The sequence below is a fragment of the Dasypus novemcinctus genome, chromosome 3 (assembly GCF_030445035.2).
Source record: "Dasypus novemcinctus isolate mDasNov1 chromosome 3, mDasNov1.1.hap2, whole genome shotgun sequence".
Lineage (NCBI taxonomy): Eukaryota > Metazoa > Chordata > Mammalia > Cingulata > Dasypodidae > Dasypus > Dasypus novemcinctus.
The window spans coordinates 125,467,040-125,489,154 of record NC_080675.1 but is presented as its reverse complement, the minus strand read 5'-3'; the positions used below and the strand labels follow the sequence as shown (position 1 = coordinate 125,489,154).

Below are 22,115 nucleotides of genomic sequence, written 5' to 3'. Positions count from 1 at the left end.
TCCACAGATCTGCTTAAAGGGAAAGCAAATTTTCTGTAGGTTACTTTATGTGTATGGAATGAAAACAAGTATTTAAATAATCTTATGGAGTTTCTCAACTAGTCCGTTTGAGGCACTCTCAAGAGATATCCTTGTCAGATGACCTCTTGGACCCTTTTATTTTAAATAACTTCCTTGGCTGACAAACCCCTTCTTTCCTTTCTTCAAAAAGAGTACAATGTAGCTGTTTATATCAAGTTACTACCCCAGTACAATTCCTCTCTGAGATTCTACTCAGGACACCTTAGTTGAATTTCGATGGTTTCCAAATTTCTTATCCTGCGATTTGATTCCCTCCATAGAATTGTACTTATTATCTGAGGATTTTTACTAGAGGGCGATATCATTTCCAACTTTCTGGGGCTCACGTCATTGTAAACACCATGTATTGCTAGCATGTGTTCAGATGCTAAGGATAACAAGGATTAAATATAAAGCCGCAGAATTTGGCAATTAAGAAAGTCAGTGGGGAACTTGGTGGAAGCAGTCTCAGTAAAGTTGTAGGACAGCACCCTTGGGTTGTAATGGAATATAATGGAATGGAAGTCGAATTCCTTTATCGGATATTTACTGAGTATCTCTGAAGTCCTGGACTCTGGGAGTTATCAACATAAACAAACATGGAAGAGGTCCCTGTCCTGATGTAGCTTACCTGAGCAGGAAAGGTGACTTTAATAATCCCAACAATTGCAGTATAATGATACAGTGTATGACGGAGAGGAACTGTACAGAGCTGTGACAGCCTTTAGAGGTGGCTCAGGGAAGGTTTCCCCGAGGCGGCGATGCAGGGTTGGGGAAGTGAAGGATGAACGGGGTTACGCCGCGAAGCGGTGTGGGTAAAGATTTGTGGTGAGAGGCAGCACGGAGCTTTGGGGGACCTATAACACAGAAGTCGAGAGCGAGGAGAATAGGAAGAGGCTGGGGGAGTGGAAATTGTATAAAGCTCCTGAAACAGACGGGACCCGAAAAGGAAGGAAAGGGCCGGGAGAGGCGGTGTCACTTACAAACTACAATTCCCAGGAAGCACTCGGCAGCCACAAACGGATATGAGGTGAGGCGCGAGCCGCGACCTTTGAAGGAAGAAAGGAAGTGCTTCGGCATCGCGGAGCGCGAGCAGCGGCGTCGGGAGGTAGGGGCGGCGCGGGAGGGCGGCCGGGGCTGCGCAGGGCGCCGAGCGGCTCCGTGTCGTCATAAAGCGGCGGCCATTTTCGCGGGCGGCGCTGTCCCCGGCGGGCGCGCGGGGAGCGGGGACGGGCGGCGGCCCGGCTTGTGGCGGCGGCGGCCGGGCGGTCTCGGCCACCCCCTAATCGCATCTTTTCCCGGCATCTCATCTGCAGAGGGAGCGCTATGTCCGCGGAAATCCCCGAGGCAGCCTCCGCGGAGGAGCAGAAGGTGAGTGTGTGCGGGAAGCGGGCCCGGGAGAGCCGGAAGGTCCACGCCGTCCGTGTCCCGGGCGGGCCGCGCGCGGGAGGCGCGGCGCCCGGGGGGCCTCGCCGCGGAGGCGGCCTGGCCTGCTCGCCGCGCGGGCATGGGCGTGCCCGGGAGCGCGTACCGAGGCGCCGGTGCCAAGTGCTGCTTGATCCTGTCCTCCTCGGCTCTGACGTCGAAACGCTCCAAAATCGGCTGCCCGCAAGAGCTCTTCTAATTGGCACCAACGTCTTGGGAGTTTGAACATTTCTCCACGTTTTGCCTGAGACGTGCCTTTTCTAAAAACCCCTTACTGTGTCGCATTTTCCCTTAAACACTTAAGCATACATAAAGACCCAGAATTCAGTCCTACGTGTAACCTAAGTTTTTCTGTAAGCTTCACTTTGCTCGGGAATTTTTCTTCCTGAAAGAATTCTCCAACTAGTATTGTATGCATGCTGTGTTCGCCTGTCGCGTGTTTGGGAGATGAGTTAGATCTAGATTGGAATTTCAGTTACAGCGCTTGTTAGCCATGTAACCTTGGTCAGTTACTAAACTCTGGGCTTCAGTTTCCTCATCTGTAAAATGGAAACAATAGTACTTGTTTCCTGCGGTTGTGAGGCTTAAGTGAGGTGAATAGTGTTAGCAGTGTGTGCTTAAAATTGTTAACCAACAAGGATCCGTGTGTGATACTTGGCTAAATCCAAAGGTTAGAATTTTAAGATTTTCACTAATTTAGTGGATCGTTTTTCTTGGAAACATAGGAATATTTTGCAGACTCATCGGTAATCTATGATGTAGGACAGTATACCAGAAATCAGTACTGTTAGTTAATATTATGAATATAAATGCTGTATATTTTACCTGGGGTAGTGTTTACACCTTCCATCATAATTATTTCTGCTGCCCTGCTCTCCTGGGGTATGTATGGCAATACCAAACTTCCTTACCATATATAGGATTTGGTTTAATGTTTGGACTTTGTAAATGTTTCTGTTTAATGTTGCACCCATGTTTCTGATCAAGTTAGAAATTGGATTATTGTTTTCTTCAATCCATTACATATGTTCTTAACCATATTAACTTTCTGAATCGTCAGAGGGTTCTCTTTTAATGTTAATTGTTAAAATAACTGAAGAGAAAAGCAAGGGAACAGCAGTAATAGCATAAGTGAGAGAGAAGGTCCATTATTGGCTTAAGTTTTCACACTGTGCCAAAAATGGACTTTGGGGGCAAAAAATAATAGTTTAAGGATTAAAATCTTATCAGTAATATTAAAGATCCCTTATTTATTGTTAAACATCGTGGTGTTCCCTATTTTCTGGAATTTAAGAAAAATAACAAACCTATGTATGTCTGACCTAAACACCGAAATTAACCTCAGCCTTGACTTTGGGTGTACAGTAATGTGCTAAGTAATTTGTCTTATAAGATTTGTTAATATGTTGCCAAAGTGTTAATTTTTAAGAGTGTATATGCTTTTACTTGAACAGCCTAATGTTAACATCTCTTAGCAATACTGACGATATCCTAAATGTTTTGTCTTAATGAGGATTTCCCCTTAGTGAGTATCTACATTAAAATTTTATTTTGGGTCCTTTGGCTTTAGGGCGTCCTTAATACCAAAGTGTGTTAGGAATATAATGTCCCTTCTTGGATCGAGGATTGGATTGGCTGTAGATGTTAAGTGTCAAGAGCATGGTTACCATGGCTAAAGATGAGGAAAATGTGCAGTGTCACTTCTGTGTTCCTAAGAGCCAATCACCTGTTTCTTCTCTTTGTAATAACAATTAGATGACCTAAAAAACTGGGTTTTCTGTGCATCCAGTTGACCTTTCAGATAAAGCCAAAGTATTCAGCTAAAATACCTTAATAGTTTTATGGTGGTTTAGCCTATTGCTTCTGAAAAATTAAGTTAAAAAGACAGGACCAGCATGGAATAAGAACTAAGTTACTATTTTTCTACCATGAAGTAGTGTTTGCACCCTTGTTAAGAGAAGAAAACCATACAGATACCTGTTGCTTGTTTAAAAATTAGAATATTCAACATATACAAACATAAAAATAAGTATGAACTCCTATCTTAAGACCTATGCAACTCTAAAAACCAGTAAAGTTCTAAATTATTCAGCATAGCATGGTATTTTGTTGAAACTAAATTTCCTATATATTGGAAATATGGCAGTGATTGTTAAGTGAAGGGCTTTTTGAGTATGGTAGGTTACCAAGCCCAGTTTAGGCCTTGTGATAACTCAATTCTCATACCACTTTTCTCTTCTTGAACTTTTTCAAAATTCTCCTCTTTCAGAGTAGACTGAGATCATTTAGCTCTCCAGAGTGACTGATATATCATTTGCATTTTAATTTTAGCTCTATTCTTTTCTCATTAGCAAGGATAATTGCAGTAGTACTGCTAAGTCTCTGTCATAGCACTACTTAGAGATGGCAGTTTATATCCTCCAGAATATGCTTATATATTTCTTTTAGATTATCACTGAAGTAAAAAAAATATAAAATATTTTAGCAGAGACTTCCATGAATTTTGCTTTGATTAATATTAAGCAGAGATGGGCATGCTCTGTCCTGATGCTGGTAAGAGGCATGTGAGCACTTAAAACAGGTAATTCTATTCTTGTTGTGAGTCTCTTGAGCTCAGGGACCCTTCCTTATTTATCTTTTCTCTCTTATCAACTAGCATAGTGCCTGACATTGCTCAGAAAATGTTGGCTGAATGAGTTTTCCTCAGAACTTCTCTGTTGAAACCATTTTCAAAGGAGTATTCTAATACAAATAACAATACTGCAGTTTAAAAGGAGGAATAGACCATGGTAATAAAAACTTTTGCTGAGATCCACTTATACACACACACACACACACACACTACTATATATATTAATGAAAACAAAATCTCTAGCAAGTTCTCTAGAGATTTTATAAGATTTATCATATTAGTGAGAGGTCTTGGAAGAGGCTAACTAAAGTAGCGCTCTCAAAATATTTCTGTCAATTTAAAAGATATGCTTGATGACTTTATGGGTTGTGGAAAAGGTAGAGAAGAGCTGTCCATATAATAAAGAGTGGATACAAAAAGGCTTTCCTATTTTTCCAGTTTTGTGATTTGTTTTTCTCATTTGTAGTTCATATTGGTATTCTGCACCTGTTTTGATACTGTTTCTGATATCTAAAAGGCTCAGGAGTGTTTTCCATTCAGAGAGCTAACATGCTATTTGGATTGTGTCCAATTGTAGATTCTTAGCAGTCTACAGTTAAGCCTCAAAAGTTTAAAAAAAATGTTTCTTCCACCTACCTTCACATATGTTTGCTGGGGTTTGTTGCTGTTTGTACAAGACAAATACTTAATGATTTCTAAACCAGAAATTGTAAGTTACTGCATTATAACATTGAATATTTTTAATATAAACTGATAGTGAAACTGTCAAGTTTTAGAAAGTTTCTTAGCTTTATTGAAACAGTTTGAGTACATCATATTTGTTCATTTGGTAAATGTATTTTTTTTTAGTGTTTTTTTTTTTCCCCTATTAGGAAAGTGAGCTAAATAATCATGCATAATGTGCAGAATCCACATAACATCATCCCTCCACCAAAACCTTAACGTTGTTTTGGAACATTTGACAAAGATTATGAAACAACATCATCAGACTGTTACCCTAACTATGATTGATAGAGTATAGTTGGTATGTTTTTTCCATACACCCCTATTATTAACACTATGTATGAATATTGTACATTTGTTATAGTTTATGAGAATACATTCCATATTTGTGCTGTTAACTACAGTCCATCTTCCTCCATATGGTACACTGTTACACAGCCCCATGCTTTGCACATTTTATCCAAAGTGTACACTCAGTGCTCTCACTTTCATCACAGTTATGTAGTCATAACCCCAGTGAACCTTTGAACATTTTTGTAGTCCAAAAGAAAATAATACTATATCTCCCTATTATTGACCCTTAGTGTTGATTTAGTACCTTCTTTGACATTGATGCAAAAATAACACAATATTGCTCTTAACTTTAGCCTATAAGTTACATTAATTGTACTTTTCCCATGCATCACTGTATTCTTACCACCTTGTAATAGTGACGTTCATTGTTCTAGTATATAAGAACATTCTTGTATTTGTATTATTAACCACAATCGTCATCCATCTCCTGGTTCACTATGTTCTTTAGTCCCTAGATTATTCTCTAGTTTTCTTTCGATTGACATTTAAATCCCTAGACTACCACTTTCAACCACAATCCCATTTTTAAAGCATCTGTATTAGTTAATACTCACTATAATGTGTTATCATGAACTCTTGGGTTTTTTTTAAGATTTATTTTATTTCTCCCCACTCACTCTTTTTTTTGCATTTGCTGTGTCTGTTCGTTGTATACTTGGTTTCTTTTCTTAGGAGGCATCAGGAGACCAACCTGGGACCTCCCATGTGGGAGGGAGGCACCTAATTGTTTGAGCCACCTCCACTCCCTGCTTTGTTGTGTCTCTCATGTTTTCCTCCTTGTGTCTTTTGTTATATCATCTCACCATGTGAGCCCATCATGTCGGCTCACTGTCTTCTCGTCGTCTTGAGGAGGCGCTGAGAACCAAACCTGGGACCTCCCATGTGGTAGGTGGGAGCTCAAGCACTTGAGCTACATCCGCCTCCCCCTATATAATCTAGGTTTTTAATTCCATGTGTTTATTCTTCTTTTTCTTCCCCGCCCCTTCTCCGGCCCTGCTATTTTTGCTTTGTCCATTCACTGTGTGATCTTCTGTATTTATTTCTCTTTTTTGCCTTCTCTTCTCATCTTTCTCCTCTAGGATTCAGAGAGATTCGATCCTGGGGACCTCTGATGTGGAGAGAGGTTCCCTGTCAATTGTGCCACCTCAGTTCCTGGTCTCTGCTGCACTTCACCTTGACTCTCCTTCGGCTCTCTTTTGTTGTGTCATCATCTTACTGTGTGACTGACTTGGTGGGCTCTGACTCACTGCGCGAGCACTTGGCTCACCGTGAGGGCACTCGCCTCGCCACGTGGGCGCTGACCTGCCGCACAGGCACGCTTTCTCTTCATCTTTTTCATCAGGAGGCCCCAGGGATCGAACCTGGGTCCTCCCATATGGTAGGCGGAGGCCCTGTCACCTGAGCCACATCCACTTCTCCATGTGTTTATTATTCTTATTTAGTTCATATTAGTGAGACCATACAACATTTGACCTTTTATGTTTGGCTTGTTTCACTCATGTTCACATGGTTCATCCATGTTACCATATGTGGCAGTTTGATACTATTTATGAATTCCAAAAAGTGATATTGATTATGTTTGTAAACTGGTCTGTTCCTCTGTGTGTGATAACTCTTGATTATATTAGATTCAACTGAGATGTCAGATTAACTTATTTAAGGTTAGGGCTTTGATTCAACCAGTCATTACAGTGCAACTCAGCATTGCGTCCCAGCCCCCTTGGTGGGCTGATAAAACAGACTCTCACACAGAAGTAGATACACAGAGAAGAGCAATATATGGAGAACAACACAGAAGAAGAAAGAGTTCATTAGTCACAGTAGAGGCCTGGGGAAGAGAGATGAGCCTGATAGGGAAGAGAGATGAGGCTGATAGTCTACAGCTGACCTTGTGAAGGACCAGAGCAGCTCAGCCCAGAAAGAAACAAGCCCTGGGAAAAGAGACGAACCTTATGCCAGCCTACAGCTGAGATAGGAAGAAGCTGGGACCATGGAACCTTAAGAGAAAGAAGGCAGAGCCCTTGCAGAAATTGCCTGCCATTTTGCTCCAACACATGACCAATGACTTTGGCTGGAAAAGTACCTCTTATGGTACCTTGAGTTGGACTCTTTAGGACTTGTGATGTAAGTTTCTATCCCAATAAATACCCTTTATAAAAGCCAACAGAGTTCTGGTACTTGAATCAGCACCCTTTTGGGTGTAATTTCATTTCTTAAAGCAGCATAGTATTCCATTGTATGTATATACCACATTTTGTTTAACCATTCATTGGTTGATGGTCACTTCGGTTCTTTCCGTCTTTTGGCAATTGTGAATAATACCACTGTGAACATCTGTGTGCAAATGTCTTTTCACATCACTGTTTTCAGTTCTTCTGGATATAGTCCTAGTAGAGGGATTGCCAGATATTATGGCAGTTTTATATTTAGCTTCCTGGGGAACCACCAAACTGTCTTCCATGAGGTTGCACCATTCTACATTCCCACCAACAGTGCACAAGTGTTCCTATTTTTCTAAATCCTCTCTGGCACTTGTTTTCTATTTTTTAAATAATGGCCTTTCTGTGAGTTGTGAGATACCTCATTGTAGTTTTGATTTGCATTTCCCTAATAGCTAATGATATTGAATATTTTATTCTTGTGCTTTTTGTCCATTTGTATTTCCTCTTGGGAGAAATACCTATTTTAGTGTTTTGATCATTTTAAAAATTGTATTGCTTGCTCTTAGGTTGTTGAGTTGTATGATCTCTTTATATAGCATGGAAATGAAACTCTTACCAGATATGTGGTTTCCAAATATTTTCTCCCATTGAGTGGGTTGCATTATCACCTTGACAAAATCCTTTGAAGCACAACAGTTTTTAAGTTGAGGAGGTCCCATTTTTTCTTTGATTGCTTGTGCTTTCAGTGTAAGGTTTAAGAAATTCCCACCTACCACTAGGTCTTGAAGATGTTTCCTTACATTTTCTTCCAGAAGTTTTTTGTTGTTGTTGGTGGTGGTGGTTTTATTTTTAGGATGTACTGGGCATTGAACCTGGTTCCTTATACATGGGAGCAGGTGCTCAACCACTGAGCTACACCCACTCCCCCTAGGAGTTTTATGGTTCTTGCTTTTAAATTTAGGTCTTTGATTCATTATGAGTTAATTGTATGTGAGGTAGGGTCCTCCTTTTGGATATGACTGTCCAGTTCTTCCAGCACCATTTGTTGCATAGACTGTTCTGACCCAGGTAGGTGGGCTTAACAGCCTTGTCAAAAAATCACTTGACTGTAGATATGAGGGTCTATTTCTGCACCATCAGTTCCGTTCCATCGGTTTTTATGTCTGTCTTTATGCTAGTACCATGCTATTTTTACCATGGTAGCTAGGTAATACGATTTAAAGTCTGGAACTGAGAGTCCTCCAACCTCGTTTTTCCTTTTTAAGATGTTTCTGGCTATTCAGGGTCCCTTACCTGTCCAAATAAATTCAATAATTGCGTTTTCCATTTCTTTAAAAAATGCTTGTGGAATTTTTATTGGGAATGTATTGAATTTGTATACCAGTTTGGGTAGAATTGACAGCGTAATGATATTTAGTCTTTCCATCCATGAACACCGAATAGTCTTCCATTTATTTGGGTCATCTTTGATTTCTTTTAGCACTCATTTGTAGCTTTTGAATACAAGTGCTTTATATCCTTGGTTAAGTTTATTCCTAAATATTTTGAGTCTTTTTGTTGATCTTATGTCTAGTTGTCCTGTCTAATGATGTGACTGGGGTGTTGAAGTCTTCAACTATTATCGTACTGGTGTCTATTTCTCCCTTCAGTTCTGCCAGAATTTGCCTCATGTATTTTGGGGCATCCTGATTTATGACTATAATTTCTTGCCTCAATTCAGTGGATTGTCCATTTTATTAGTATATAATTTCCTTCTGTATCTCTTATAACTTTTTTGCATTTAAAGTCTTTTTTTGTCCAATATTAGTATAACCACCCCTACTCTTTTTTTGTTATTATTTGTGTGGAGTTTCTTTCTCCAGCCTTTCACTTTCAGCTGGGTCTCTTGTAGGCAGAATATGGATGGCTTATGCTTTTTTATCCAGTTTGTATCTTTGGGTAGGGGAGTTTAATCCGTTCACATACAGTGATGTTATTGTAAATTCAATATTTACTTCCACTATTTTATTCTTTGGTTTTCATATGTTATATTTTCTTTTTGTCTGTTTTTTTATTCTTTTGGTTTTCTTTTTTTTTTTTAAGAATTTATTTTATTTATTCCTCTCCCTGTCCCCCCCATTGTCTGCTCTCTGTGTCCATGCACTGTGTGTTCTGTGCCCACTTGCATTCTTGTAATGCGGCACTGGGAAACTCACTTTTTTGTTGTTGTTGCGTCATCTTGCTGCATCAGCTCTATGTGTGTGTGGCGCCACTCTTGGGCGGGATGTTTTTTTTTGCGCAGGACGACTCTCCTTGCAGGGCACACTCCTTGCTCATGGGGCACCCCTACACAGGGGACACCCCTGCGTGGCACAGCACTCCTTGTGCGTGGCAGCACCGTGCATGGGCCAGCTCGCCACATGGGTCAGAAGGCCCTGAGTATCAAACCCTGGACCCTCCATATGGAGGCGGTGCTCTGTCAGTTGAGCCATGGCTGCTTCCCTCTTTTGATTTTCATTTCTGCTATTCTTGCCTTCTACACTTTCCTCCAGGCCTCCCTCTTCTGTCTTTTTCTTTCCTTCAAAGGTAGATTCTTTTTAACGAACTCTTAGTTTCTTTTTGTGAAAATTTTAAACATGCCTTCATATGTGAAGGTCAGTTTTGCCAGATAAAGAATTCTCAGCTGCGGGAAGCAGTGTGGATCAAGTGATTGGGCTCCTGCCTACCACATGGGAGGTCCCTGGTTTGGTCGTCAGTGCCTCCTAAAGAAGAAAGTGAGCTGGTGTATTGGCAGGCGTGGCAAGCTGATGCAACAGGTGATGTAGCAAGAGACATAAGGAAGGAAATGGATGTGACTCAGGCAGCTGGGCTCCTGCTTACCACATGGGAGGTCACTGGTTTGGATCCTGGTATCTTCTAAAGAAGACAGCAAAGTGGTGCGACAGGCAGGCGAGGCAAGCTGACGTAACAAAAGACACAAGAAGAAAAGAACATAATGGGATAAGAACAAAGCACGGAGCAGAGGTTCCCAGTGTCTCCTAAAGATAGCAAGCTGACATGATGGGGCGGGTATGGCAAGCTTATGCAGCAAGATGATGCAACAAGAGACATAGGGAAGTAAAATAGAATGAGACACAACGAAGCAGGGAGTAGAGGTGGCTCGTAGCTCAAGCGATTAGACACCTCCCTCCCACTTCAGAGGTCCCAGGTTTGGCTCCTGGTGCCTCCTGAAGAAACAAGGAGGATGAGCAAACTGAGCAAGTGAAAAAAAAACAAGGGGGTGGGGAGAAATAAATAAATAAAATAAATATTTAAAAAGAGAGGGAGAGAGAGAGAGACATGAGGAAAATATAATGAGAGGCACAACATAGCAGGGAGTGGAGGTGGCTCAAGCAATTAACCACCTTTCCACATTGGAGGTCCCAGGTTCAGTTCTAGGTTCCTCCTAAGGAAACACAGAAGATGAACGAGCACAGCAAGTACAAATAACCTGTGGGTGGGGAGAAAGAAAGAAAATCTTTAAAAATTCTTCAGCTGGCAATTTTTCTCTTTTCAGTATCTTAAATATAGCATATCACTGCCTTCTTGCCTCCATGATTTCTGCTGAGAAATCAGCACTCGCTCATACTGGGTGATATATTTCTTCTCTTACTGCTCTTTATCTTTGGCACTTGACATTCTGATTAATAATGTCTCAGAACAGGTCTATTTGGATTTATTTAGATGGAAGTATGTTGTGATTCCTGAACACAGATATCTATGTCCTTGAATAGGCTTGGGAAATTTTCTACCATTATTTCCTCAAATATTCCTTCCACTCCTTTTCTCTTCTCTTTCCTTCTGGGACACTATTCAATTTTTTCCATTAGTTTATCTATTCTTTTGTATGTTGACTTTCAGAGTCCCTGTCTCCAAGCCCACCAATCGTTTCTTCTGCCTGTTCAAATCTGCTGTTATATGCCTCCAGTTTATTTTTAATTCATTTATTGTGCTTTTCATTCCTGTTAACATCTATTTTTTTGTACGCCTTCTAATTCTTCTTCGTGCTCACCCAGTGTCTTGATGTCCTTATAGTCTCTTTAGCCTTTGAATTTATTAAGATTTGTTTGAGCATCTATGATTAGTTGTCTCAACTCCTTTTTGTCATCTGGAGGCTTGGTTTTTTCCTTTGGACTATATCTTCTTGTTTCTTGATATGCATTGTAATTTTTTGTTGGTGTCTTGGTGTCTGATTTACTAGATATATTCATTCTTTGCCCCTTTTCTCTCTTTAGGACTTAGTATTTGATTGACATTGTGCTATATCCCCTCTTTGATACTTGTTTCTCCTTAATTTGGAACTTTATAGTGACTTGAGTTTTAGCCAGTCTGAATTTTTCCAGCTCTTTTTTATCTGTTTCTCACCTTTTCTCCCTTGCTAGTTGCGGAATAGGGGCATCTGAGGATGCCTTTAGCACTGTAAACTGTGGAGCTGAAATTCTCTGCATTGCCCCAGGAACCAATGTAGGAACAGCCTTAGATTTGTGCATTAATCCAGGCTATTGCAGGTCAAGACAGTCGGTAGTTGCCTGGAGTGACAGATGAAGCTCCATGCCCCTTCTTCTGCCTGAGGTTGGGGATAGAGCTGCTCCTGTGGACAGCAAACTAAGCCATGCAATTTAAAACTGACTGCATACAATGTAAACTAATCCATGCTGTGTAGCAGTGTTCCAAAATGTATTCATCAAGTGCAGTGAATGTGCCACACTGATGAAAGAGGTTGTTGAAGTAGGAGGAGTGGGGGTAGGTGGGAGTGGGGGTGTATGGGAACCTCTTACATTTTTTAATGTAACATATTGTGTGATCTATGTATCTTTAAAAAAAAAAGATAAGGGAAGCAGATGTGGCTCAAGTGATAGAGCTTTCGCCTACCATATGGGAGGACCTGGGTTCAATACCTGGGGCCTCCTCATGAAAAAGAAGAGAAAGCATGCCCATGCAGCAAGCCTGTGCCCGTGTACATGCCTGTGTGGTGAGCCAGTGCCCCGTGCAAATGACTCATGCAGCAAGATGATGACACATCAAAAGAGAGAAAAAGGGAGAGTCAAGGTGAATCACAGCAGAAACTAGGAAATGAGGTGGTGCAGTTGTAAGGGAACCTCTCTCCTCATCAGAAGTCTCCAGGATTGAATCCCGGTGAATCCTAGAGGAAAAAAAATGAGAAGAGAAACAGAGACAGCAAAAACAGCAGGGTGGGAGGAGAGGAAGAGAGGGGAGATAAATTAATAAATCTTTTTTTTTTAAAAAAAAAAAAAGATCATCCAACTCTTTTAAAAAAAGGTAAAAAAATAAAACTGCAGGGGAGCAGATGTAGCTCAAATGATTTCTTTCCCTCATATATAAAATGGGGGGAAACTTGCAAAAACACGGCAAACTAGGGAAGGTTGTTACCCATGTACCAAATTTTTAAGGAGTTTCTCCTAGATACAAAGAACTAATAATTCAAATCAAACAAAGAAAGAAGTGGAGATCTCTCGCTTCCCAGCCCCAAGAAAGGTAAACTGTTTTAGGGTGCCATGAACACCCCTTAATTTGAAGGTGCTGGGACTAAAGGCTACAATCAGCTTGGAGTCCATTTCAACCTATGTCATTTAAAAACAGCTGGACAGGGAAGCCAATTCCACTTCTGAGTTGTAGCACTAGGAACACCCTACAGTAGATGACCTGCAGTAAAGGCTGAGCCATTGAGAAGAAGCTGTGTGGTAGCCTGGGCCATCTTCCTATACTAAAATGGTAACCTTAAATTTATATCATTTCTCCAGTTTTTATGATGAGTACATGGGGGTTAGGTTCTAAAGTAGCCAGTAAGGCACAAATTACATAACAAAAATCACCCTTGAAAAATCCTAGAAAAGGCATAATTGCATTGGAGATTGCCACATTAATTCTTAGTAGGTGAAGTAATCTTTTTTTTTGACCAGTGTTTTAACAGATGGCATACTATTTTTCAGTTGAGTGCTGACTGAGGTAGTAGACTTGTCTTGCAGGGGCTGAGTTTTTGATTAAAATTTTTTGTATTTGTTTTTAATCTTTTTCTAGGGGTTGAGTTTTTAAACACCACAGTGATAAACTGCATATTGATATGCTTACACAATGTAAGCTATCCAGGGGTTGGAACTAAACTGGAAATGGCAGATTTGCATCATATACTTCACACTTGAGCTCTCTCTGGGATGTAACCTTCTTCAGTGAAATGACTGACAGGATCTCTAAATTCTCTATCTCTGGCCAAGAACATAGAGTTGAATTTTCAGTACATCAAGTGAGCGAATGATGTGACTACTGTAAAGACAGGGAAAATCAACATAAATGTACAAAACATTACAACATAAAGGAGGAAAGTGGAACACTTGAAGCAGAAAGGAAGCATACTTATAGAAAGGCGCCCCTTAGAAAACAGGTATATTTGACAGCAGCAGCTTTATTCTCAGAATCTTTCAAGAGTAAAAATAAAAAGATGTAATACAAGGAAGTGTTCAAGATAAAGTAAATGTTGACAATATCTGAAGTGAATAAAGCTGATTATAAAGAATGTATAAACATAATTTGAGCAAAATATATGCAAAAGATTATATGAAGTCATTTCTTCATTTCCTAGATGGGGAAATGATCTATTTGCTGTATAAGAAACAGTAGGCTTATCATTTATCTGTTCCTGCTTTTTGACCATTCACAAATCTGGAAGAATTGTCATTTTCCTGAGCTATTATGCCATAAGTGAGTCCATTAGCTGGAAAGTGTGCCTTGCCAGCTGCCTGGCCTCCTTGTCCCAGGGCAGCTTTGTTTTTCTTGATTCATTCATTCTTGTGTAGTACTTGCCATGAAGGGATAAACAGTTTCTCTGCACAGTATGACTGTTGAAAAGAAGGTAGACTATACACAGGGTGGTGTTAAAAGTGAATAGGCTGGGGAACGGATGTAACTCAAGTGGTTGAACGCCTGCTTTCCATGTGTGAGGCCCTGGGTTCAATCCCTGGTACTACCTTAAAAAAAAAAAGTGAATAAACTTAAGATATTGACAGTCCTCAGTCAGAAAACAGGTTTTCGATACATTAAAAAATGGGATCTTTAACATGAACAGACTTTTGTCATTAAGCATGTGGGGAATGGTATACACAGATGTGAGGACTGATGAAGATTACATATTTCTCCTTTACAAATATCAGTGTATTCTGTATTAATTTCTTCAGGGAAAATGTGCTAGTAAATAAGCTGCTGCTATTAATGACTAGTAAATTAGTAAACCTTCAAGTCATACATGATTTTGGAGAAACAGGAGATTAAAAAATCTTTTATATTTTAACAGCATTAGTATGATTCTCTAATTATAGCCAAAGAGCTAAAGAATTCCACAGAAGGCAGTTGACTATAAATGTATTATACATGATTGGGAAGTAATGGCAGGCAAGACTTCAAAGCTGAGCTATCTTGATATTTTTATCCAGTGTGTGGGGTGCTACACATGCCCAGGTTTATAATAGAGCTATCACATGGATCATTTGAAAAACAAGAGAGAGGTGTTTTAAACTTTCTGTGCTGGATTTCTTAGTCTGATGCTACATTATTTGGCGTTGGACAACTAAAATCAGAATCCAGATATTAAAAGGTGAATTATTTTAAATATTTGAGTTGTAATAGAGAAGTAATTTATTTAACATTATTTCAGGAAATGGAAGATAAAGTGACTAGTCCAGAGAAAGCTGAAGAAGCAAAATTAAAAGCAAGATATCCTCATCTGGGACAAAAGCCTGGAGGTTCAGATTTCTTAAGAAAACGATTACAGAAAGGGGTAAGTTCTCAAGTGTAATGCTTAAACGATATGAATTCATTGTGCTGACAGAGATTATGAAATGGATGTCTGTTACATTGCTCTGATATTTATATCTGTAGTATTTTTTTCAACATTTTAATCTGTCCATTCTATAAATATATATTAAGAATCTGTAACATTATATAAACTATTTCGGGCATATAGAAAAGTAGAGTTAATAATATAACAGAAGCCCTCTACCCACCGTCTAGACTTAATACGTTAATATTTTGCCATATTTCAGCTTTATTTTTGTAAGAAAGAAAATATTGAGGAGCTTGCATAGCTCAGCAGTTGAGCACTGGCTTTGCCCTATACGAGGTCCTGGGTTCAATCCCTGGCCCCAGTATCTCCAAAAATAGAAAGAAAGAGAAAGAAAATGTTATAGATATAGTTGAAACCCACCCCATGTATATATACAACCCAAATTCTCCCCCAAAGCAACCACTATCCAGAAGCCGTATTTATCTTCTTGCCTATATTTTTGATACTTATATAAATCATGGGAGCTTTCAAATACATGTAAGAAAAATATTACTGTGCCCATAGGTAAAGCATTTTAGCAGAAGAAATAAAGCTATTAAATACAGAGAAAAATGTTTATCTGTGATAGAAATCAATGAAGTATATATTAGAACTATCATACCACAATATATATAAAACTAAATTAGAGAAAAATTTTAAAATACTATCTCCTAGTGAGGTTGAAGTTCAGTGAAATTGATAAAGCTCTTTGCTGTGCGTAGCAGTTAAAATTATTACTCTCATTTTGGAAAGGGATATGAATCAAGATTTACAAAATTGTTCACGTTCTTTGAATGGATGATCTCTTAAGGATTAATCTAAGAGTATAATTCAGTATAAGGGAAAAGTCAGGTTTGAAGGCATTCCTTGTAACTTTACCTATAAGCAGTACCACTGTTCAATAGTAGAGAAATGCTTAAATAAGTTGTGGTGAGTCAACAAAATAGACTGTTACGTGGTCATTTAAAAACATAATTATAAAAAGATTATACATATAGAGGAAAATTGAAAAAGCAGAAGGAAAACCATGTTCATTATGAATCTGGCTATGTAAAATGAATATGTCCCCCATCCAATTATAAAGCCGTTCCAACAGGTGAAGTTTTTAGCTATAAAATAAATTATATAGTCTTCTTTGACTATTACAATTTGGATTTAGGATTTGACTGTTATTATTTAGGAAATCTTTTTTCCTTTACTAATCTCAAGCACACCTTATACTTGAGGCTTTCTTCCAACATTTGGGCTGTTGTCTTTTTAATTTTCCTCTAGTTTAGACTATGACATTTTAAGTATCCTCCCATCAGAGTTTATATGCATTGTTTCTTGGTGGTGTAGTAGATATAAAGTTGAGAAGAAAATGCCAATTAAATCAAGAAATAATTACATAGAATTTGAGAAGTGAGCTCTGAAGCATTAACTTCTTTTTCTATGATTAAAATGTTGTTTATTGCATGTTGTTTATTATCCTGAGATACTCCTTTGAAAAACACGTTAATTGAGAAAAGCTAAATTTGAAGTTGGGCTTAGAATATCATTTCTACCATCTCCATAGGTTCATAGATACAGTAATCATGTTATAAATATTTGCTAAGTAAATTTTATAAAATAAACGAAAGGACTACAAAAATATGCTAAATCTTAAAGGGGTTTCCTCTGGTATATGGGTTTATAAATAATTTTGTTTTATAACTTCTCTTTTCGACATCTTTGCTGAATCTCTGTGAAGATTCACTGCATTTTGCAGTATCCTATTCCCTTCTAGTTCTAATTATTAAGCATTGATTTTAGTTTTTCTCTAGCCACACTAACTTTAATTCCTTTTCCCCAAGCATTGTAGCCTAATATTCAATTTATGAGATCCCTTTATGATGAACTTTTATTTAAAATAAAATAAGTATCATTAACTAGATACTGGGTTTTTTACTGTGAGAAAAATCTGCCAAAATTTTGTATTGTCTGTTAAATTTTTCACTTTGCTTTTGACTCAATAAGAAATTTGGCAGCCTGCTTTGCTTTCTTCCAGATTTAAATTCTTACAGAAATGTTTGTTCCAGATAAAATACCAGCAACTATAATTAACAGTTTTAATAACTATAGGATTGATTGGTAATGGATAGCACATTCTAAAATGCAAGTTGTTGAATTATTTGTTATTTTCTCAATCATTTAAGTAAGTGTTTCAGCCTGATTATTCCATTAGTTAATGAAAGTTTTACATTTTACTGAGTCCAGGACTATTCATTCCCAGATAGCTGGCTGAGGACGTTGATGTCAAACTTGAACATTTTATACTAGAACCAGAATGAGCCAAGAATGCTTGACAAAGAGGTTCTTGCATATCTTCTCAATTTTTGAATTATGTTGAAACTCACTACAGGGGCATAATCATTTCATCTAATTAATTTTCATTTAAAAATGTTTAGACTAAATTATTTTGTACTTGACAGAATGTGGTCAGTCTACATCTTAAAACAGTGTGATTGCATATGAAAGCTTTTAAACTCTAGCCTGAATTCCGTTTTTTTACTTTTCTTATAGCAAAAATATTTTGATTCTGGGGATTACAACATGGCTAAAGCAAAAATGAAGAACAAACAACTTCCTACTGCAGCCCCGGATAAGACGGAGGTCACTGGTGACCACATTCCCACTCCACAGGACCTTCCTCAACGGAAACCATCCCTTGTTGCTAGCAAGCTGGCTGGCTGATCAAAAGTGCTGAACTGCATGAATCTTCTAACTCCCAATATTTCTCCTTAATATGTTACTTCTCAGCTTTTTCTTTCCTTTCATTCACTGAGTCATTTGAGACTGACAGCTTTGCAGGTAGCGGTAGTGTGTGCTGCTATTCTAAGGGAATATACATGTGTAGAATTTTGATTAGTTTAACAGTGCACTGATGAAAAGGACATGTTAGAGCAACATAAAGTAATCTACTTGAAAATAATTGTATATATTACCTAACTCCTAGTGTAGTGCTGGTTCCAACAAGTAACAAGTTTTACAATTTTAATCTTTTGGATTTTCCTTACTTCATATTAATTATAGCTTTGTATGTTACTGTTATTTAATATAACCCCTATTGTATTGATTTCTTTTGGATTTTGTAAAACAAGTTTAAGACCGCAAGTTGGGAGAAGGTCACGTATTTCAAACACAAACAGATGGGGGCTCTGAAAGACTTGTGTCTCTGTGCTTGAACTTGAATGGCCTTAAACCTGTTTCAGCTTTAACAATAGAATTTTACTTGGGCAATATTTGCCCATTCTGGTGTAACTTAATGCGACTAGTGCTTAACAGCTGCCGTTGAAGCTAGTTTTCTTTTTCAGTTCTGCAGTGTTAGGATACTTTTTGTTGTTGAAGATGTGAATGAAGTGTGCATGTGCATTGACTGTTGAATTCACTTTCGTGCCATTTTTGTAAATACAATAGTTTTGCACAACCTCTCACAAACGTCTGTATTAATTTCACACTTTAAAAAGTAGATGTGCCAACTAGAAGCACAAGAGTTCCTACAAAACTCTTAATGTCATTAGAGCTTTGTATAGTAAGGATAGTTTACAATCTTGGGCTTACAGAACACCAAACTGAAACCTTTACTCAGTCTGCCATAGGCTTTATGCCTTTTTCATTTGTTACTAATATCCATGACATTCAGTGGCCTTGTGCAAATATGATATGTTGCTTAGGCATATCTTTTGTCCTATGCAGAACATTTCATTCTGACTTTTATGAAAATTGCAATTCATGTAATTTATATAAACTTTTTTAATGTAGAAACTTTTTACTTCCACAGTCAACTTTGGGGACACTAGAATAAAAAAGGCTTCAATACTCTTGTCCCTTGCCCCTCACCCCTTCCTTTTTTCTTCTTTGACTCAAATGGAGTTGGGCTGTTTGGTCTTTTTAGAAGCATAGGCATCTGTGTTCTTACTCTTTAAATTTGCTCTGCTGAATGTTGTATTTTATAGCTAATATTGGTGTTTTCCTTATAATATCTCAGTTAATTAACCACTCTTAATTCTGTATTATTATTAGTATTTGACAATTGTTTAAATAAAAGGAACTTTATGATGAAACAAATAGTCGAGAAGACTGGCCCAGGAACCTGTCAGGATGAATTGATTGAAGTATTATGGTGAGCTAAGTGAATTAGCCTTGCTACAATTAGGGTAATTTACATGATAGGTGGAGCATATCCGTATTAAAATATTTAATTAGATACTTTGTTTCTATAGATGTCACTTTAAGAAAAATCTAGTTAGTAAGAACTTTATTTGGGACATATTTACTACTGTTTGAAGAGCTCTTCCCATAAGTTGTTGTAATTCTGTAGCATGATAATGAGCATCATGAGCCTGAAATGATAAAATTTTTCTTCTCATCTTTAACTTGCACAGAGCCTCCTCATTTGGATCCAGGCATCCTTTCTGGATCTTGGCTCCATTTGTATACTTGCTTTCCTATGACCCCAAATTATAGTAGATGGTGCCTTGAGCAGAGCACCTGCATTTAAAGGCTGCCTAGCACTCTGAGGAAAGCGTGCCCATATCTTCCTGCTCCGCCACCCTCCCCAAGGCAGAAAAACAGAACAAAATCAGTAATATGCTCATTTATAATTTTAAGGATCAATAATATATAAATATATTTATAATGGGAGCAAGTAGGTTATTCCAAAATATATATATAATCATTGTAGAATCAATTTAAGGGTTACAAAATATCTCAAAGTAGAAGTTCTATAATATCTAGTCTTTTGTTTATGAATTTTTGCAAGCTATCACCATTAAATTCATATGTCTGAACAGAGTAACCTGAAATATCAGAGAGACCATGTTATTCCTGATCATGATGGGACTCCTGCTACAGTTTGGGATAGATGACATAACCTCTTTTTTGAGTTTTAGTTTGTAACATATGATGCTAACATTTAACCTACCTCAAAATTTGTTGAGGATCTGTGAAATGCTGAGTAAGTGCCCAAAATAAAATATTGATTATCTCTTTATTAAAGATAGAATTTCCTCATTAAACCAACCTGCCTTCTTTAAAGTCACAGTGCTTCAAATCTCAGGATTTTCCATTGGGAAAGACCTGTCACTAAGGATACCTAAGTATAATTGCTTAGCTTCCATTTATTGGTGCTTAGCATAGAGACATTTTTAATTTTTCTTTTTTTTTGTTCTGCCCCAAAGCTCAGTTAATTGAAGACATAACTTCTAGGCTGTTTTACCATTGCTTGATGAAGATTTTGAATAGACGAGCTAAATTGTATATTTCTATGAGTTTAGAATTGTAGAAAATGGCCAATTTTAAACATCCAGTTTATTATAAATGAATGTTGGAATAAACTGAAGTTGGAGATAAATACTTTCATCCAGTTTATTATAAATGAATGTTGGAATAAACTGAAGTTGGAGATAAATACTTTATGAAAACTGGTTAAGGCCTAAAATAAAGGCCTGTTTGTTTCATGTCCCAGTAGCTCCTAATTTGATAGTACTTGAGAAACATTTCATTTTTGGAAGCTATTACAGTCTTGGCAAGTTGAGATAGTAAGGATAGTTGGATTTTGTTTTTGATGACTTGGAAGGAGCATGTTTGTGATCTGTTTACAAGTTGTTCAACACTCTTGTGCTGCTGACATGAAAAATACATCTTCATTAGTCTTCAAGATAGACATGGCAGGACCCCTTGTTATTACTCCAATAGTTGGCATTATTGCTCTTTTTACTTGATGTAATAACAAAGCTATACCTCCAAATATTCATTGATACTTTTTACTAAATCAGACATGTTCTTTCTCAGTGAAATTAGTGAAGTTTTATCAAAGCTGAAATGTAATGCCTACTCAAACTGTGCTCTAAACTTGGTGTTTGGTAATCCAGGGACAGGAAGCCTATGGGAAGAGCACTTCTGAGTGGCAACTAAAGTAGTTTCTCTGATGGCCTTTTCACATTCCCCAACATTAAAGTGTTTCTTCTTTCATTTTCCTTCTTTCACTTTGTTTCACCTTACCTCATCTTTGCTTATTCCTTAAGCCCACTGATGGCACTCATTAAATGGTGTTTAGGGCTGATGAATTGTCAATCCTTAATATCCTCTTCAATATACCACAAAACACTGTCCTAATCTGGGTAATGACTAATTTGAACTACTGTCCCATCTCTGCAACTCAGCATGCACTGCCAGTCTTCCCCATCTCTCTTACTCTCCCAATGCCTTTCACACCTTGTAAAATTGTGATCAAAGAAATCTGACTCTGAGATTGTTAACCTAAGGATAAACACTCATTTTTATACTGTTTTATTAGTTTCAGCCTTTTAAATAGGTAGGCCTGTGGATTTTTATCCTGCAAATTGATAATACTGGTGGTCATGATAGCCATTAATGTATGTTTGTATTAAGTTATTTATTAGCTGAAGAGCAGTGGGAAGAAAACATCTTATTAAATATTATGCCCCTAACTCTGTTAACTGCACCTCAGTCATTTGTGATGCAATATGACACTTTGCCTGTATTAAAAGGGCCAAGAGTAAATGGCTTTTTTGTTGAACACATCTGTAGAGTTTGGAGTTTATGCTGAAATCTGTCAAATAGCCCTTCCAAAATCAGTCTTGTGAAATACACACAAAAAAATAATAAATTGATCTACCTAATTTCTATTGATTTAATTTGGAGTTTTGTCTTATTTAAGTATAATGCTAAATTGTTTTTGCAGTATATATTTTGACTCTGATCCCTTTGGATTTCAGTTACTACTATATACAGGAAGAATTTTATTATTACAATCTTAGATTTTGATTTTGTTTAAATAATGAATTTACCACACAGGAAATTCAGCATACATTAACTCTTGAAAGACTGTAGAATGAGTTCTTAAGCTTTGAGGTTATGAAATCTT

The 22,115-nt window shown here is 37.8% G+C and overlaps 2 protein-coding genes across 3 annotated transcripts in view; one reads left to right on the top strand and one right to left on the bottom strand.

Moving 5' to 3' along the window:
• The window catches only part of LOC131278011 (uncharacterized), a 43,088-nt gene that overhangs the window by 12,958 nt on the left and 8,015 nt on the right, over positions 1-22,115 (bottom strand). Inside the window, exon 2 of the mRNA XM_071212470.1 lies at positions 1,044-1,697. Within this exon, the coding sequence (XP_071068571.1) occupies positions 1,047-1,697 (651 nt within the window). The 3' untranslated portion in view covers positions 1,044-1,046. The remainder of the gene's footprint in view (positions 1-1,043; positions 1,698-22,115) is intronic.
• Positions 1,078-21,885, top strand: ARPP19 (cAMP regulated phosphoprotein 19). 2 transcript variants are annotated; one of them, XM_004483498.5, is made up of 4 exons: positions 1,078-1,168; positions 1,377-1,431; positions 15,041-15,163; positions 17,750-21,885. In XM_004483498.5, exons 2-4 carry the CDS (start codon positions 1,387-1,389, stop codon positions 17,918-17,920), a joined length of 339 nt encoding a protein of 112 aa, XP_004483555.1. In that variant the 5' UTR covers positions 1,078-1,168; positions 1,377-1,386; the 3' UTR covers positions 17,921-21,885. The 2 variants fall into 2 exon arrangements, with proteins under 2 accessions (XP_004483555.1, XP_071070300.1); XM_071214199.1 differs by lacking the exon at positions 1,078-1,168 and having other exon boundaries at positions 1,308-1,431.

What these genes read in the sequence shown, in the direction of transcription:
- ARPP19 (XM_004483498.5), top strand. Translation starts at nt 1,387, where the DNA reads ATGTCCGCGGAAATCCCCGAGGCAGCCTCCGCGGAGGAGCAGAAG. An exon ending in CCTCCGCGGAGGAGCAGAAG is followed by an intron (nt 1,432 to 15,040) that starts GTGAGTGTGTGC and finishes ACATTATTTCAG; the next exon opens with GAAATGGAAGATAAAGTGAC. An exon ending in GAAAACGATTACAGAAAGGG is followed by an intron (nt 15,164 to 17,749) that starts GTAAGTTCTCAA and finishes CTTTTCTTATAG; the next exon opens with CAAAAATATTTTGATTCTGG.